The sequence below is a fragment of the Oncorhynchus gorbuscha genome, linkage group LG17 (genome assembly GCF_021184085.1).
Source record: "Oncorhynchus gorbuscha isolate QuinsamMale2020 ecotype Even-year linkage group LG17, OgorEven_v1.0, whole genome shotgun sequence".
Classification (NCBI taxonomy): domain Eukaryota; kingdom Metazoa; phylum Chordata; class Actinopteri; order Salmoniformes; family Salmonidae; genus Oncorhynchus; species Oncorhynchus gorbuscha.
The window spans coordinates 3,415,650-3,432,101 of record NC_060189.1 but is presented as its reverse complement, the minus strand read 5'-3'; the positions used below and the strand labels follow the sequence as shown (position 1 = coordinate 3,432,101).

The 16,452-nt window shown below is 47.8% G+C and overlaps 2 protein-coding genes across 2 annotated transcripts in view; both read left to right on the top strand.

Annotated features, from left to right (window-relative positions):
- The window catches only part of sos2 (son of sevenless homolog 2 (Drosophila)), a 103,390-nt gene extending 88,507 nt beyond the window's left edge, over nucleotides 1–14,883 (top strand). The window contains 10 exon segments of the mRNA XM_046308024.1: nucleotides 397–514; nucleotides 2,824–2,996; nucleotides 5,089–5,205; nucleotides 5,479–5,580; nucleotides 5,582–5,738; nucleotides 5,899–5,940; nucleotides 6,246–6,349; nucleotides 11,685–11,958; nucleotides 11,961–12,088; nucleotides 12,091–14,883. Of these exon segments, the coding sequence (XP_046163980.1) occupies nucleotides 397–514; nucleotides 2,824–2,996; nucleotides 5,089–5,205; nucleotides 5,479–5,580; nucleotides 5,582–5,738; nucleotides 5,899–5,940; nucleotides 6,246–6,349; nucleotides 11,685–11,958; nucleotides 11,961–12,088; nucleotides 12,091–12,192 (1,317 nt within the window). The 3' untranslated portion in view covers nucleotides 12,193–14,883.
- LOC124001333 (deubiquitinase DESI2-like) overlaps nucleotides 1–16,452 on the top strand; it is a 1,147,470-nt gene that overhangs the window by 1,014,143 nt on the left and 116,875 nt on the right. The gene's annotated exons all lie outside the window — the stretch shown is intronic.

Genomic DNA, 16,452 nt, shown 5'->3' with positions numbered 1-16,452 from the left:
TGTAGTTGCTACAATGTATAAAAAGTAGGTATCACGAGTGGCGCTTGCAACGCCAAGGGCTATGGGTTCAATTCCCGCTGAGGCCACCCAGACTTCAAATGTGTGTCAGCTTTGACTGTTAGTCGCTTTGGATAACAGCATTTGCTAAATGGTATATTATTATTGTTATATTACTTGTTGGGCACTTAACACCAAAGATTTCAGTGAGAATCAAGTTCCAGTATGTGGCTTTGTGGGCGACCCAACTAAATTCACATAGAAATGTTATTTATAGATCTGTCGTTCGCATTGAAAACGAGTCTGATAGGTGGCAGATCTGTTCTATATGCGCTATTTCTATGCATTTTACGGCGCAGCAAGTTAACGAGAGATGTCCGTTTTGTTCTTGTCTTTCAGGCGGTCCCCGAGAGGAAGAAGAGGATCCTGGAGGAAGCAGTGGAACTGAGCCAGGACCATTTCAAGAAGTACCTGGCCAAGCTCAAGTCCATTAACCCGCCCTGCGTGCCTTTCTTTGGTAACACCAAGTGTTTTTATTGTTTTGTTTTGTTGTAACAGACGCTTTTATCGAACTTACAGAACTGGCAACATTCACTGTGACACATCGATTCAGTATATATATGTGGCCCACGAGGGAATGCGAGCCCCTCAACCCTGTTGGTGCTAGTGTAGAGGAGGTAGGGTAGCCTAGTGGTTAGAGTGTAGAGGAGGTAGGGTAGCCTAGTGGTTAGAGTGTAGAGGAGGTAGGGTAGCCTAGTGGTTAGAGTGTAGAGGAGGCAGGGTAGCCTAGTGGTTAGAGTGTAGAGGAGGCAGGGTAGCCTAGTGGTTAGAGTGTAGAGGAGGCAGGGTAGCCTAGTGGTTAGAGTGTAGAGGCGGCAGGGTAGACTAGTGGTTAGAGTGTAGAGGAGGCAGGGTAGCCTAGTGGTTAGAGCGTAGAGGAGGCAGGGTAGCCTAGTGGTTAGAGTGTAGAGGAGGCAGGGTAGCCTAGTGGTTAGAGTGTAGAGGAGGCAGGGTAGCCTAGTGGTTAGAGTGTAGAGGAGGCAGGGTAGCCTAGTGGTTAGAGTGTAGAGGAGGCAGGGTAGACTAGTGGTTAGAGTGTAGAGGAGGCAGGGTAGCCTAGTGGTTAGAGTGTAGAGGCGGCAGGGTAGCCTAGTGGTTAGAGTGTAGAGGAGGCAGGGTAGCCTAGTGGTTAGAGTGTAGAGGAGGCAGGGTAGCCTAGTGGTTAGAGTGTAGAGGTGGCAGGGTAGCCTAGTGGTTAGAGTGTAGAGGAGGTAGGGTAGCCTAGTGGTTAGAGTGTAGAGGCGGCAGGGTAGCCTAGTGGTTAGAGTGTAGAGGCGGCAGGGTAGCCTAGTGGTTAGAGTGTAGAGGAGGCAGGGTAGCCTAGTGGTTAGAGTGTAGAGGAGGCAGGGTAGCCTAGTGGTTAGAGCGTAGAGGAGGCAGGGTAGCCTAGTGGTTAGAGTGTAGAGGAGGCAGGGTAGCCTAGTGGTTAGAGCGTAGAGGAGGCAGGGTAGCCTAGTGGTTAGAGTGTAGAGGAGGCAGGGTAGCCTAGTGGTTAGAGTGTAGAGGCGGCAGGGTAGCCTAGTGGTTAGAGCGTAGAGGCGGCAGGGTAGCCTAGTGGTTAGAGCGTAGAGGCGGCAGGGTAGCCTAGTGGTTAGAGTGTAGAGGCGGCAGGGTAGCCTAGTGGTTAGAGTGTAGAGGAGGCAGGGTAGCCTAGTGGTTAGAGTGTAGAGGAGGCAGGGTAGCCTAGTGGTTAGAGTGTAGAGGAGGTAGGGTAGCCTAATGGTTAGAGTGTAGAGGAGGCAGGGTAGCCTAGTGGTTAGAGCGTAGAGGCGGCAGGGTAGCCTAGTGGTTAGAGTGTAGAGGAGGCAGGGTAGCCTAGTGGTTAGAGTGTAGAGGAGGCAGGGTAGCCTAGTGGTTAGAGTGTAGAGGAGGCAGGGTAGCCTAGTGGTTAGAGTGTAGAGGAGGCAGGGTAGCCTAGTGGTTAGAGTGTAGAGGAGGCAGGGTAGCCTAGTGGTTAGAGTGTAGAGGAGGCAGGGTAGCCTAGTGGTTAGAGTGTAGAGGAGGCAGGGTAGCCTAGTGGTTAGAGTGTAGAGGAGGCAGGGTAGCCTAGTGGTTAGAGTGTAGAGGAGGCAGGGTAGCCTAGTGGTTAGAGCGTAGAGGAGGCAGGGTAGCCTAGTGGTTAGAGTGTAGAGGAGGCAGGGTAGCCTAGTGGTTAGAGCGTAGAGGAGGCAGGGTAGCCTAGTGGTTAGAGTGTAGAGGAGGCAGGGTAGCCTAGTGGTTAGAGCGTAGAGGCGGCAGGGTAGCCTAGTGGTTAGAGCGTAGAGGCGGCAGGGTAGCCTAGTGGTTAGAGCGTAGAGGCGGCAGGGTAGCCTAGTGGTTAGAGTGTAGAGGAGGCAGGGTAGCCTAGTGGTTAGAGCGTAGAGGCGGCAGGGTAGCCTAGTGGTTAGAGCGTAGAGGAGGCAGGGTAGCCTAGTGGTTAGAGCGTAGAGGAGGCAGGGTAGCCTAGTGGTTAGAGCGTAGAGGCGGCAGGGTAGCCTAGTGGTTAGAGCGTTGGACTAGTAACCGGTTGGTTGCAAGTTCAAATCCCCAAGCTGACAAGGTACAAGCTGACAAGGACGTTCTGCCCCTGAACAGGCAGTTAACCCACAGTTCCTAGGCCGTCATTGAAAATAAGAATTTGTTCTTAACTGACTTGCCTGGTTAAATAAAGGTAAAATAAAAAAATAAAATGCTCCACCCCACTGAGCCATTGGATGTATTAGGTTGACTGAGTGATGTATTTAGCTAGGACTACTCTGACCATGTCGCTCTCCTCCCTGTCCCCAGGTATCTACCTGACCAACATTCTGAAGACAGAGGAGGGGAACCCCGACTTCCTGAAGAGACACGGCAAAGAGCTGATCAACTTCAGTAAGAGGAGGAAAGTAGCAGAAATCACAGGAGAGATACAGCAGTACCAGAACCAGCCTTACTGTCTCAAGGTCCAGCAGGACATCAAGGTAGGCCGATCAAAACCAGCCTTACTGTCTCAAGGTCGGCCAATCAAAACCAGCCTTACTGTCTCAAGGTGCAGCAGGACATCAAGGTAGGCCAATCAAACCAGTCTTACTGTCTCAAGGTCGGCCAATCAAACCAGCCTTACTGTCTCAAAGTCGGCCAATCAAAACCAACCTTACTGTCTCAAGGTAGGCCAATCAAACCAGCCTTACTGTCTCAAGGTCGGCCAATCAAAACCAGCCTTACTGTCTCAAGGTCGGCCAATCAAAACCAGCCTTACTGTCTCAAGGTCGGCCAATCAAAACCAGCCTTACTGTCTCAAGGTCCAGCAGAACATCAAGGTAGGCCAATCAAACCAGTCTTAATGTCTCAAGGTCGGCCAATCAAAACCAGCCTTACTGTCTCAAGGTGCAGCAGGACATCAACGTAGGCCGATCAAAACCAGCCTTACTGTCTCAAGGTGCAGCAGGACATCAAGGTAGGCCAATCAAACCAGCCTTACTGTCTCAAGGTCGGCCAATCAAAACCAGCCTTACTGTCTCAAGGTCGGCCAATCAGAACCAGCCTTACTGTCTCAAGGTCGGCCAATCAGAACCGGCCTTACTGTCTCAAGGTCCATCAGGACCCCAGGTGGACCAATCAGTCTGTCAGTGTATTCATAAAACACTATTTACTTCCTCTCCTCTCTCTTCCCTCCTCTCCACCTCTCCCTCTTTCTTCCCCTCCTCTCCCTCTCTCTTCCCCTCTCCCTCTTTCTTCCCCTCCTCTCCCTTTCCCTCTCTCTTCCCCTCCTCTCCCTCTCTCTTCCCCTCCTCTCCCTCTTTCTTCCCTCCTCTCCCTCTTTTCTTCCCCTCCTCTCCATCTCTCTTCCCCTCCTCTTCCTCTCTCTCCCCTCCTCTCCCCCTCTCTTCCCCTCTCCTCATCTCCCTCTTTCATCCCCTCCTCTCCCTCTTTCATCCCCTCCTCTCCCTCTCTCTTCCCCTTTCCCTCTCTCTTCCCCTCCTCTCCCTCTATTCCCTCCTCTCCCTCTATTCCCCTCCTCTCCCTCTATTCCCCTCCTCTCCCTCTCTTCCCCTCCTCTCCCTCTCTCTCTTCCCTCCTCTCCTTCTCTCTTCCCCTCCTCTCCCCTCCACTTCCCCTCCTCTCCCTCTCTCTTCCCCTCCTCTCCCTCTTTCTTCCCCTCCTCCTCTTTCTTCCCCTCCTCTCCCTCTCTCTTCCCCTCCTCTCCCTCCTCTACCTCTCTTCCCCCCTCTCCCTCTTTCTTCCCCTCCTCTCCCTCTTTCTTCCCCTCCTCTCCCTCTCTCTTCCCCTCCTCTCCCTCTCTCTTCCCCTCCACTTCCCCTCCTCTACCTCTCTCCCCTCCTCTCCCTCTTTCTTCCCCTCCTCTCCCTCTTTCTTCCCCTCCTCTCCCTCTTTCTTCCCCTCCTCTCCCCTCTCTTCCCTCCTCTCCCTCTCTCTTCCCCTCCTCTCCCTCTCTCTTCCCCTCCTCTCCCTCTCTCTTCCCCTCCTCTCCCTCTTTCTTCCCCTCCTCTCCCTCTTTCTTCCCCTCCTCTCCCTCTCTCTTCCCCTCCTCTCCCTCCTCTCCCTCTTTCTTCCCCTCCTCTCCCTCTCTCTTCCCTCCTCTCCCTCCTCTCCCTCTTCCTCTCCCTTCCTCTCCCCCTCTCTTCCCCTCTCTCCTGTCTCTTCCCCTCCTCTCCCTGTCTCTTCCCCTCCTCTCCCTGTCTCTTCCCCTCCTCTCCCTCCTCTCCCTCTTTCTTCCCTCCTCTCCCTCTCTCTTCCCCTCCTCCCCTCCTCTCCCTCTTCCTCTCCCTTCCTCTCCCCCCTCTCTTCCCCTCCTCTCCCTGTCTCTTCCCCTCCTCTCCCTGTCTCTTCCCCTCCTCTCCCTCTCTCTTCCCCTCCTCTCCCTCCTCTCCCTCTCTCTTCCCCTCCTCTCCCTCTTCCTCTCCCTTCCTCTCCCTCCCTCCCTCCCTTTTTTTCTCGGCCTCTCCCTCTTCTCCACCAGAATGACAGTGTTCTCCTTGCCATTACCCTACTCTTAAGGAGAATTATTCATCTGATGGCCTGCATTGTGTCTTGTTTTTGTTTTTGTCCCAGAGGTTTTTTGAGAACCTGAACCCGATGGGCAGTCTGGGTGAGAAGGAGTTCTCTGACTATCTGTTCAACAAGTCTCAGGAGATTGAGCCTCGCAACTGCAAGCAGCCGCCACGATTCGTAAGATTAATTTATACGTATCGTCCGTCAGGGTGATGATCAGTTCTATATCACAAAAAAAAAATGGAGCAGGAAGATGAAAAGCAACGAGAAACATTTTTAAATTGGAATTTCAGATGACTTCCTGAATTGACATGGAATAAATAAAGAAAAACACCCTAAACTCCAGTCCCTGTGCAGAAAATACTTTTTCATAAATTCATCTGTCTTTTTAACAAAGTGCTTAACAGTTACCAGGTCCTCAACCCTCCTCTTGTACCCTCTCTCCTCCAGCCCAGGAAGACCCTGTACCCCCTGAAGTCCCCAGGGATCCGGCCGGTGCGCACCTCTACGTCAGGGACCCTGAAGGGCCACCCCGTACCCTTGGAGAGAGAGCCCCCACAAGATCACCTTCAGGAGCATCGCTGAGACGGAGCATGAGACCTCTTCCGTAGCCTCGGTCCCCACCTCACCCAACACCCCCACCCCTCCGCAGTCTGCCACCTCAGACCTCATCTCTGTCTTCATGGAGCAAGACCTCTGCACCTTCTACGGTGAGGCTGGGGCACATAGACACACACACACACAGTTGTACATAAATACACACACAGACACACACATGCACACACTTCTCTCTGGTGAAACACTGTGAATGGTATCCCCGGTTGATATTGGTAGAACCGATATATTTCAACATCTGTCTTCATTTTACAGGTGGAAACTCCATATTCGCTAATGTACTCCTCCCACCCTCAAGTGAGTGTTACGGATGCTGTGTCGAATCCCCCCTCCTGCTGTGTCGAGTCCCCCTCCTGCTGTGTTGAGTCCCCTCCCCTCCCTGCTGTGTCGAGTCCCCCCCTCCCCCTGCTGTGTCGAGTCCCCCCCCTGCTGTCAAGTCCCCCCTGCTGTGTCGAGTCCCCCCTGCTGTGTCGAGTCCCCCCTGCTGTGACGAGCCCCCCCTGCTGTGTCGAGCCCTCCCTCAGTCTACTGTATGACACGTGTTATCAATACATTTGATTGATTGATTGATTGATTGATCTCTTGTACCCTGCTATGTGTAGAGGTCCAGTCAGTATCGTGTGGAAGCCTTCACCAGCTAGGAGAGGACTTACTCAAACCTCCTCCACTTCCCCCTCGCAGGAAGGATGCTTTCTCTGAGACCAAGGTTAAAACACACACACACACACCACGGTTTCTGTTAGGAAAATATGTCACGGGACATTTGAACGTCAGAATTTTAATTTACCAAACATTTAAGAAATGTTCCCGGGCCCGTTTGCATTGGTTGCTTAACCTAAATTAGAGGGTTCATCCACAGGGCTCAGAATGACAGAAATCACATTTTAGATGATGGTCGTTATATCTTAACAGAACGTGGAACTCGGAGGCAACGACGTGCGTCATTCTTACCGAATTCCGATGAGCAATCTCCCTTAAAGTACATATTAATGACATTTTCAAAATGATACAGCCTAATTGGCTTACTCTTGTCTGGTCAGAAATAAATAAAATCGTTCAAAATAGGCTACTATACCAGAAAGCATGATTTGGCCACAAGAAAAAAATCTGGAATCGAACCAGGTTCTGTAGTGACGCCTCGAGCACTGAGATGCAGTGTCTTAGACCGCTGTGATACAGCCTGGAATCAAACCAGGGTCTGTAGTGACGCCTCGAGCACTGAGATGCAGTGCCTTAGACCGCTGCGCCACTCGGAAACCCAAGAAGGGTCCACAATTTGGGCCGCAAATGACCAAAGAGATGATGGTTGAGTTACGACTGTCAGTGAAAAGCAGAGAGACTCAGCCAGGCATATCGCAATATTTATTAAAAAATACAATCGTGGAAAATATAAACAAACAAATAAACAAATAGCTATTGCTGTAAAGAGAAGACTGTCTTTTCAGTTTTCAAAATGCTTAACTTAATTGAGTGAAAAGTCTCATTGGCACAGGGTATTACGGTACAGAGTCAATGTGGAGGCTATATACCCCCTGTATATAGCCTCCACAATGACTATGTACCATAACACCCTTTATATAGCCTCCACATTGACTCTGTACCATAACACCCTGTATATAGCCTCCACATTGACTCTGTACCATAACACCCTGTATATAGCCTCCACATTGACTCTGTACCATAATACCCTGTATATAGCCTCCACATTGACTCTGTACTGTAATACCCTGTATATAGCCTCCACATTGACTCTGTACCGTAATACCCTGTATATAGCCTCCACATTGACTCTGTACCATAACACCCTGTATATAGCCTCCACATTGACTCTGTACCATAACATCCTGTATATAGCCTCCACATTGACTCCGTACCGTAATACCCTGTATATAGCCTCCACATTGACTCCGTACCGTAATACCCTGTATATAGCCTCTACATTGACTCCGTACCGTAATACCCTGTATATAGCCTCCACATTGACTCTGTACTGTAATACCCTGTATATAGCCTCCACATTGACTCCGTACCGTAATACCCTGTATATAGCCTCTACATTGACTCCGTACCGTAATACCCTGTATATAGCCTCCACATTGACTCCGTACCGTAATACCCTGTATATAGCCTCCACATTGACTCTGTACCGTAATACCCTGTATATAGCCTCCACATTGACTCTGTACCGTAATACCCTGTATATAGCCTCCACATTGACTCTGTACCGTAATACCCTGTATATAGCCTCCACATTGACTCTGTACCGTAATACCCTGTATATAGCCTCCACATTGACTCTGTACCGTAATACCCTGTATATAGCCTCCACATTGACTCTGTACCGTAATACCCTGTATATAGCCTCCACATTGACTCCGTACCGTAATACCCTGTATATAGCCTCCACATTGACTCTACCGTAACACCCTGTATATAGCCTCCACATTGACTCTACCGTAATACCCTGTATATAGCCTCCACATTGACTCTACCGTAATACCCTGTATATAGCCTCCACATTGACTCTGTACCATAACACCCTGTATATAGCCTCCACATTGACTCTGTACCGTAATACCCTGTATATAGCCTCCACATTGACTCTGTACCGTAATACCCTGTATATAGCCTCCGCATTGACTCTGTACCGTAATACCCTGTATATAGCCTCCACATTGACTCCGTACCGTAATACCCTGTATATAGCCTCCACATTGACTCTACCGTAACACCCTGTATATAGCCTCCACATTGACTCTGTACCGTAATACCCTGTATATAGCCTCCGCATTGACTCTGTACCGTAATACCCTGTATATAGCCTCCACATTGACTCCGTAAAATACCCTGTATATAGCCTCCACATTGACTCTACCGTAACACCCTGTATATAGCCTCCACATTGACTCTGTACCGTAATACCCTGTATATAGCCTCCACATTGACTCTGTACCGTAATACCCTGTATATAGCCTCCACATTGACTCTGTACCGTAATACCCTGTATATAGCCTCCACATTGACTCTGTACCGTAATACCCTGTATATAGCCTCCACATTGACTCTGTACCGTAATACCCTGTATATAGCCTCCACATTGACTCTGTACCGTAATACCCTGTATACAGCCTCCACTTTGACTCTGTACCGTAATACACTGTATATAGCCTCCACATTGACTCCGTACCGTAATACCCTGTATATAGCCTCCACATTGACTCTACCGTAACACCCTGTATATAGCCTCCACATTGACTCTGTACCGTAATACCCTGTATATAGCCTCCACATTGACTCCGTACCGTAATACCCTGTATATAGCCTCCACATTGACTCTACCGTAACACCCTGTATATAGCCTCCACATTGACTCTGTACCGTAATACCCTGTATATAGCCTCCGCATTGACTCTGTACCGTAATACCCTGTATATAGCCTCCACATTGACTCCGTACCGTAATACCCTGTATATAGCCTCCACATTGACTCTACCGTAACACCCTGTATATAGCCTCCACATTGACTCTGTACCGTAATACCCTGTATATAGCCTCCACATTGACTCTGTACCGTAATACCCTGTATATAGCCTCCACATTGACTCTGTACCGTAATACCCTGTATATAGCCTCCACATTGACTCTGTACCGTAATACCCTGTATATAGCCTCCACATTGACTCTGTACCGTAATACCCTGTATATAGCCTCCACATTGACTCTGTACCGTAATACCCTGTATACAGCCTCCACTTTGACTCTGTACCGTAATACACTGTATATAGCCTCCACATTGACTCCGTACCGTAATACCCTGTATATAGCCTCCACATTGACTCTACCGTAACACCCTGTATATAGCCTCCACATTGACTCTGTACCGTAATACCCTGTATATAGCCTCCACATTGACTCCGTACCGTAATACCCTGTATATAGCCTCCACATTGACTCTGTACCGTAATACCCTGTATATAGCCTCCACATTGACTCTGTACCGTAATACCCTGTATATAGCCTCCACATTGACTCTGTACCGTAATACCCTGTATATAGCCTCCACATTGACTCTGTACCGTAATACCCTGTATATAGCCTCCACATTGACTCTGTACCGTAATACCCTGTATATAGCCTCCACATTGACTCTGTACCGTAATACCCTGTATATAGCCTCCACATTGACTCCGTACCGTAATACCCTGTATATAGCCTCCACATTGACTCTACCGTAACACCCTGTATATAGCCTCCACATTGACTCTACCGTAATACCCTGTATATAGCCTCCACATTGACTCTACCGTAATACCCTGTATATAGCCTCCACATTGACTCTGTACCATAACACCCTGTATATAGCCTCCACATTGACTCTGTACCGTAATACCCTGTATATAGCCTCCACATTGACTCTGTACCGTAATACCCTGTATATAGCCTCCGCATTGACTCTGTACCGTAATACCCTGTATATAGCCTCCACATTGACTCCGTACCGTAATACCCTGTATATAGCCTCCACATTGACTCTACCGTAACACCCTGTATATAGCCTCCACATTGACTCTGTACCGTAATACCCTGTATATAGCCTCCACATTGACTCTGTACCGTAATACCCTGTATATAGCCTCCACATTGACTCTGTACCGTAATACCCTGTATATAGCCTCCACATTGACTCTGTACCGTAATACCCTGTATATAGCCTCCACATTGACTCTGTACCGTAATACCCTGTATATAGCCTCCACATTGACTCTGTACCGTAATACCCTGTATACAGCCTCCACTTTGACTCTGTACCGTAATACACTGTATATAGCCTCCACATTGACTCCGTACCGTAATACACTGTATATAGCCTCCACATTGTTATTTTACTGCTGCTGTTTAATTATTTGTTTTATTTTATTCAAATTTTTACATTAAAAAATATATATATATACTAAGTTCTTAAAGGCTTGTAAAGTAAGTATTTCACAGTGGAGGCTATATACAGGGTTAAAGAGTCAATGTGGAGGCTATATACAGGGTATTACGGTACAGAGTCAATGTGGAGACTTATACAGGGTATTACGGTAAGAGTCAAGTGGATTTCACAGAGGGTGGAGTCAATGTGGAGGCTATATACAGGGTATTACGGTACAGAGTCAATGTGGAGACTATATACAGGGTATTACGGTACAGAGTCAATGTGGAGGCTATATACAGGGGGTAGTCAGAGTCAATGTGGAGGCTATATACAGGGTATTACGGTACAGAGTCAATGTGGAGGCTATATACAGGGTATTACGGTACAGAGTCAATGTGGAGGCTATATACCTATAATATAATAATATATAATACCTGTTGTATTTGGCTTGTGTGACAAATAAGATTTGATTTGTGCCTTTTGGCTTCTGGAAAATGGGAGAGAAAGGCTCCTGGTTTCAATGGCATATGGAAGTCTTTATAAAATAATGTATTGGTTGATTTTTAGCATAGGCTATTTATTTATAAGCAAGGTAAGACATACCTCATATGTCGTAAAATGTTCAGGTTTCAAACAATTAAGTAGATGTTTTAAAAATGCATACTGTCACCAGCTCATCGCGAAGTGGTGGTGTGTGACTCGCTGAAGCCAGCCTAGCTGCCTATGGCGAATAGGAAGCGTGCGTCAATTACCAGAAATAGAGATATAAAACTAGTAGCTCATTATTTCACAATGGGGATCTTTTTCTTTTTTTTTTCATCTTTTCTTATTTCTATTACCAGCTAGAGGAAACCCTGACACTCACATGCATACAATTTCCTCCTTAGTGCTTGTTGCATTTCGAGTTTGTGTGTTCTTGTGAAATAGGATGCTCTTGGTAACACAGTATACAGGACACCGTTTATTGTTGTGAAATATTGGCGTTGAATTCTTTTGAAATATGTTTGTCTGTGAGTTTAGTCTGACTGCTTGTCAACAATCACTGTTTGGATCCTGTTTGTGTTTTCATTCAGAAATATATTTATTTGTTAGTTTATCTAACTTTGATCACCGTGTGTTCTAGTTGAGTTCCAGGTCTGACAGTCCTCCAGCCATCCCGCCCAGGCTGCCCCCTCCTCTCCCCAGGATCCAGCCCCGCGCCCCGGTCTACAATAGCCCCAGCGACGGCCCCCTCTCCAGCCCCCCACCACCACCTCCCCGGGACCCCCAGCCAGACACCCCTCCACCCGTCCCCCAGAGACCCCCAGAGATCTTCATCAACTACCCCCTGAACCTTCAACCTTCCCCTGTCGGACGCTTCCACTGGGACTTTGGCAGCTCCCCTTCATCCCCCGGCACACCCCGGGCACCCCCTCTCCCCGCGTCCCCCGACGGAGCTGCCCCCTCAGCGCCAGTCAGAACAGTCTCTGCCCTCTCCCGTTGCCCATCATGGCGCCCCCTGTGCCCCCTCGCCACAACTCCAACTCCTCCCCCAGCTCCCCAAACTCCCCCCAAAGACCTACAAGAGGGAGCTGTTGCCGCCCCCGTTACAGAGCCTCTCATTGGTGGAGAACACGGACACTAGCCAATGAGGAGCCTTCTGTTTCTTTTGTTATTTTTTTTGTTGTCAACATGGAAGCCTTTGAGTTGCTCCACACAATACAAACTGCAAACAAACTATGTCCTACATTAAACTATGAACTAATGACCTGCATCAGACTATGAACTATGACCTATGACCTAGAGCGGATGAAAACAAAACAAACTAATCATGATTTTAAAGCTACTGATCGTAAAGAAGACTTCGTTTCCAACCACACTCCAAACCACGCCCACTCATCTCATGCCACGCCTCTCAGGAATCAGTAGCTCCGCCTTCATGCCAATTGAAAATACACCACAGTGTGCCAGCCAATGAACAAGTAGCCTCAAGACACTGATTCAAACTCCTCCTCTCTGTGGGTGTGTGTACGTTGGTGTGTGTGTGTGTGTGTGCGCGCGTGTCACATACCTGTACACAGCACAGCACATGTCACTTCGTTTCTTTCTTGGTACAGACGTCCCACTCTGTGCTAGAGTGGACAGGACAGGACAGGACAGCAAGCTATGCTCTGGTAGTTGCCCTTCTCCTACCCTGACAGGTTTTTAAAAATGTTTTTACCCCGGGTTCTCCAGCCTGTCCTGGTCCAGTTCGGTTCCCCATGCTCTGTGTTTGTGGTTCCGTTGTTCCATTGGCACACTGTAGTGCTAGGAGCAGCATTCACTCACTTACCCAGGAGTCAGTCAGTCAGTCAGTCAGTCAGTCAGTCAGTCAGTCAGTCCTGTCCTGTGGCTCGCAGACTGACAGTCACTGGACCTATTCGGACTTCAGTGCTCTTTAATGATCAAACTTATCAATTGCTCTTCCCGCGGTTCTGTACCGCGGTTCTGTCTGGAGAATCCTCTGAGGCCTCTCAACTCTTCCCATTTGTGTTCTGTTGTTCTCTAATAATCTCTAACTTTTGTAGCCAAAGTTTTATTTGATGCAGGGGGAAAACTTAAGGGATACATTTTATTTTTGAGGAATGATAAGACAAACTAAAAAAATGGGATGCAAATTATATTTCATTCATTCAGAACTGACTGACTGAAAGCGTTTAGCAAAAAGGAAAAAAAAGTTTTGAATAAACACCCCCCCCCCCTTGGTCGTAGCTACACCCTCTACTTCAGATGTTAGCCTTTAATCCCACAGCACTGACCTCTAACCTGAGTCAGGGAGCCATTCAGAATGAGGGAGAGACCGACGGATGGACATATCGGAAGACAGATAGTGTGGAGTGTAGGGTAGGATCCCCTTTTAGCTGGGGCAGGGCAGCAGTGACGTCTACTCGTCTACCCTCGTCAGTCATGTGATGGAGAAGTCTGTTTGTGTCTGGACTATAGAAAACGATAGAGGCCTCGAGTGGCCAAAAGGCTATATTAGCATGGGCAGCGCCATTGAGGGCTTCCACCGTGCTTCCGCCATTTTAAAGTAGTCAAGGTGGACAACTGGGTGGGGATTCCTGTGAGTTGTTGCCTTAATGGCGCTGCCCATGCTGTCACAGATGCTACAATGGCACTGATATAAATGAGTCCTCTATCTATCTCTATGGAGCTGCCCATGCTGTCACAGATGCTACAATGGCACTGATATAAATGAGTCCTCTATCTATCTCTATGGAGCTGCCCATGCTGTCACAGATGCTATAATAGCACTGATATAAATGAGTCCTCTATCTATCTCTTATGTCTGGACAAATCCCAGATCTTGGGAAGAAGATCTTGGGAAGAAGAGTAGAATGAGTGACAACAACATTGAGATATCTCATTCTCGGGCCAGGGAGGCGGTGACTATAGCAGCCAGACATTTCTTTCTCCGGCTCCTTGAAGTGATACTTTGGGTATTTTGCGTAGTGTAACTTCCCCAGAGTCAGATGATCTTGTGTATACCATTGTTACATCTCTGTGTCCAGCGTGAAGGAGGTTAGAGGTCGTTTCGTGAGCCAACGCTAACTAGCGTTTAGCGCCCATGACTGGAAGTCTATGGGTATCTACTAGCACGTTCCTTTTAAAGCTAGCCCGGTCCCAGATCTGTTTGGCCTTTTGGCCTACTCTGTTCTCTTATGGCTATTTGTCATGTCGATTCCATATGGCGTGGGCAAGAACAGACCTATAGCCAGGCTAGCTGAAAGCCAAGATGATGTCTTAACCCAAACTAAGTGCCCCTAAAAGTTGTATGCTGCTGTCTGTCTGTCCAGCACTATCTGCAGCTCTACTACCATCATACCCAGTACTGTACCAGCCTGCAGTGTTGGTGTGGAAATTCAGCACTGGGCTCCTCTAGTGGACAAATTGGGGGCTGCTCCACAGCTCCCCTAGTGGATAGGAGGACAAACAGCTCCTCTAGTGGACAAACTGGTGACTGTTCCACAGCGCCCCTAGTGGATTGGAGGACAAACAGCTCCTCTAGTGGACAAACTGGGGACTGTTCCACAGCGCCCCTAGTGGATAGGAGGACAAACTGGGAACAAGTGGCTGTTTCAGATATCTGGATTCACATCGAGAAGAAGCCTCTATTAACCAGATGTCACTGTCCTCTCTCTCTCTCCTCTCAAATATGCCATTTCATTTTAAAATACTGAAATAACATGCATCATGCTCAGATGTGCCTTTTTTGATTTTGTTTTCTTTACAGAGTAAGCGAAAGGTGTCTTTTTTTAAATGCTATTAAAATAACTGATATGATAAATAAATATGGTTGGCTATGTAATGCTTAGAACTAAATGTGTACACTACAAAGGTTTGTGGGATACTGTGCATATAACATGTATATACACTAACCAAATCATTTGTATGAAGTGATTTCTCATTCTCATTGTATTATATTTTATATATATATATATATATATATATATATATATATATATATATATATATATATATATATATACACCACCCCCTTCCCCCTACACTGCATCCCTTTGGTCAAATGTTGCCTAACAATCCAACGTTGTTACAGTCAGGTACAATGGGTCATTGTGTCGCCTACTTTTAGTTTACAGACAGTTGGCTCCTCTAGTGGACAATTTGGGGACTGCTCCACAGCGCCCCTAGTGGATAGGAGGACAAACAGCTCCTCTAGTGGACAATTTGGGGACTGCTCCACAGCGCCCCTAGTGGATAGGAGGACAAACAGCTCCTCTAGTGGACAAACTGGGGACTGCTCCACAGCGCCCCTAGTGGATAGGAGGACAAACAGCTCCTCTAGTGGACAAACTGGGGACTGCTCCACAGCGCCCCTAGTGGATAGGAGGACAAACAGCTCCTCTAGTGGACAAACTGGGGACTGTTCCACAGCGCCCCTAGTGGATTGGAGGACAAACAGCTCCTCTAGTGGACAAACTGGGGACTGCTCCACAGCGCCCCTAGTGGATAGGACAAACAGCTCCTCTAGTGGACAAACTGGGGACTGCTCCACAGCGCCCCTAGTGGATAGGACAAACAGCTCCTCTAGTGGACAAACTGGGGACTGCTCCACCCCCCTCCAGCAGACCTAGAATGTCGACCCTGGGAGTTAAACAGAAGACAGACATGTCTCCCAAGGCTGAGTTCCAGATTCACTCGTGTTTTCTTGCCAACTGTTATGTTGTCACATCGCTGATGGTAGTGGAGGGAAATGCACTTTCCTTTTTTACTGCCTAACCAGTTAACAGTTAAGTTAACCCACAGTTTGACAGAAAAATTCACTCACTATTGGCGGTGTTACTTTTTCCATCACAACAGGCGATCAGAGTTTATCCACCTATTTTTATTTATTTTATTCTACCACTACCATCACTGACCACAACTCTCGGGTTATTACGTCATTGTACTGTATGTTGTCATGACGACCATAGGAGTTGGCAAGGCAGTACAAACAGATGTGGGACTTGGGTTCATTTCTCTCTCCTCCAAGCCAGTGTAAAACAATGGCACCATATTCCCTACATAGTGCACTACTTTTGAACAGAGCCCTATGGGTCCTGGTAAAAAAAAAAGTAGTGCACTATGTAGGGAATAGTGTACCATTTTGGATGTAGACAAAGTAAATGAACAGTTAAATATCATGCAGAGCACTCACTGGCTTAAGTACCGCCTCCTAACTGATGATGCCTTCTGATAGGTCTATTTCCTTTGTAGTACCGCCTCCTAACTAATGATGCCTTCTGATAGGTCTGTTTCCTTTGTAGTACCGCCTCCTAACTAATGATGCCTTCTGATAGGTCTGTTTCCTTTGTAGTACCGCCTCCTAACTAATGATGCCTTCTGATAGGTCTGCTTCCTTTGTAGTACCG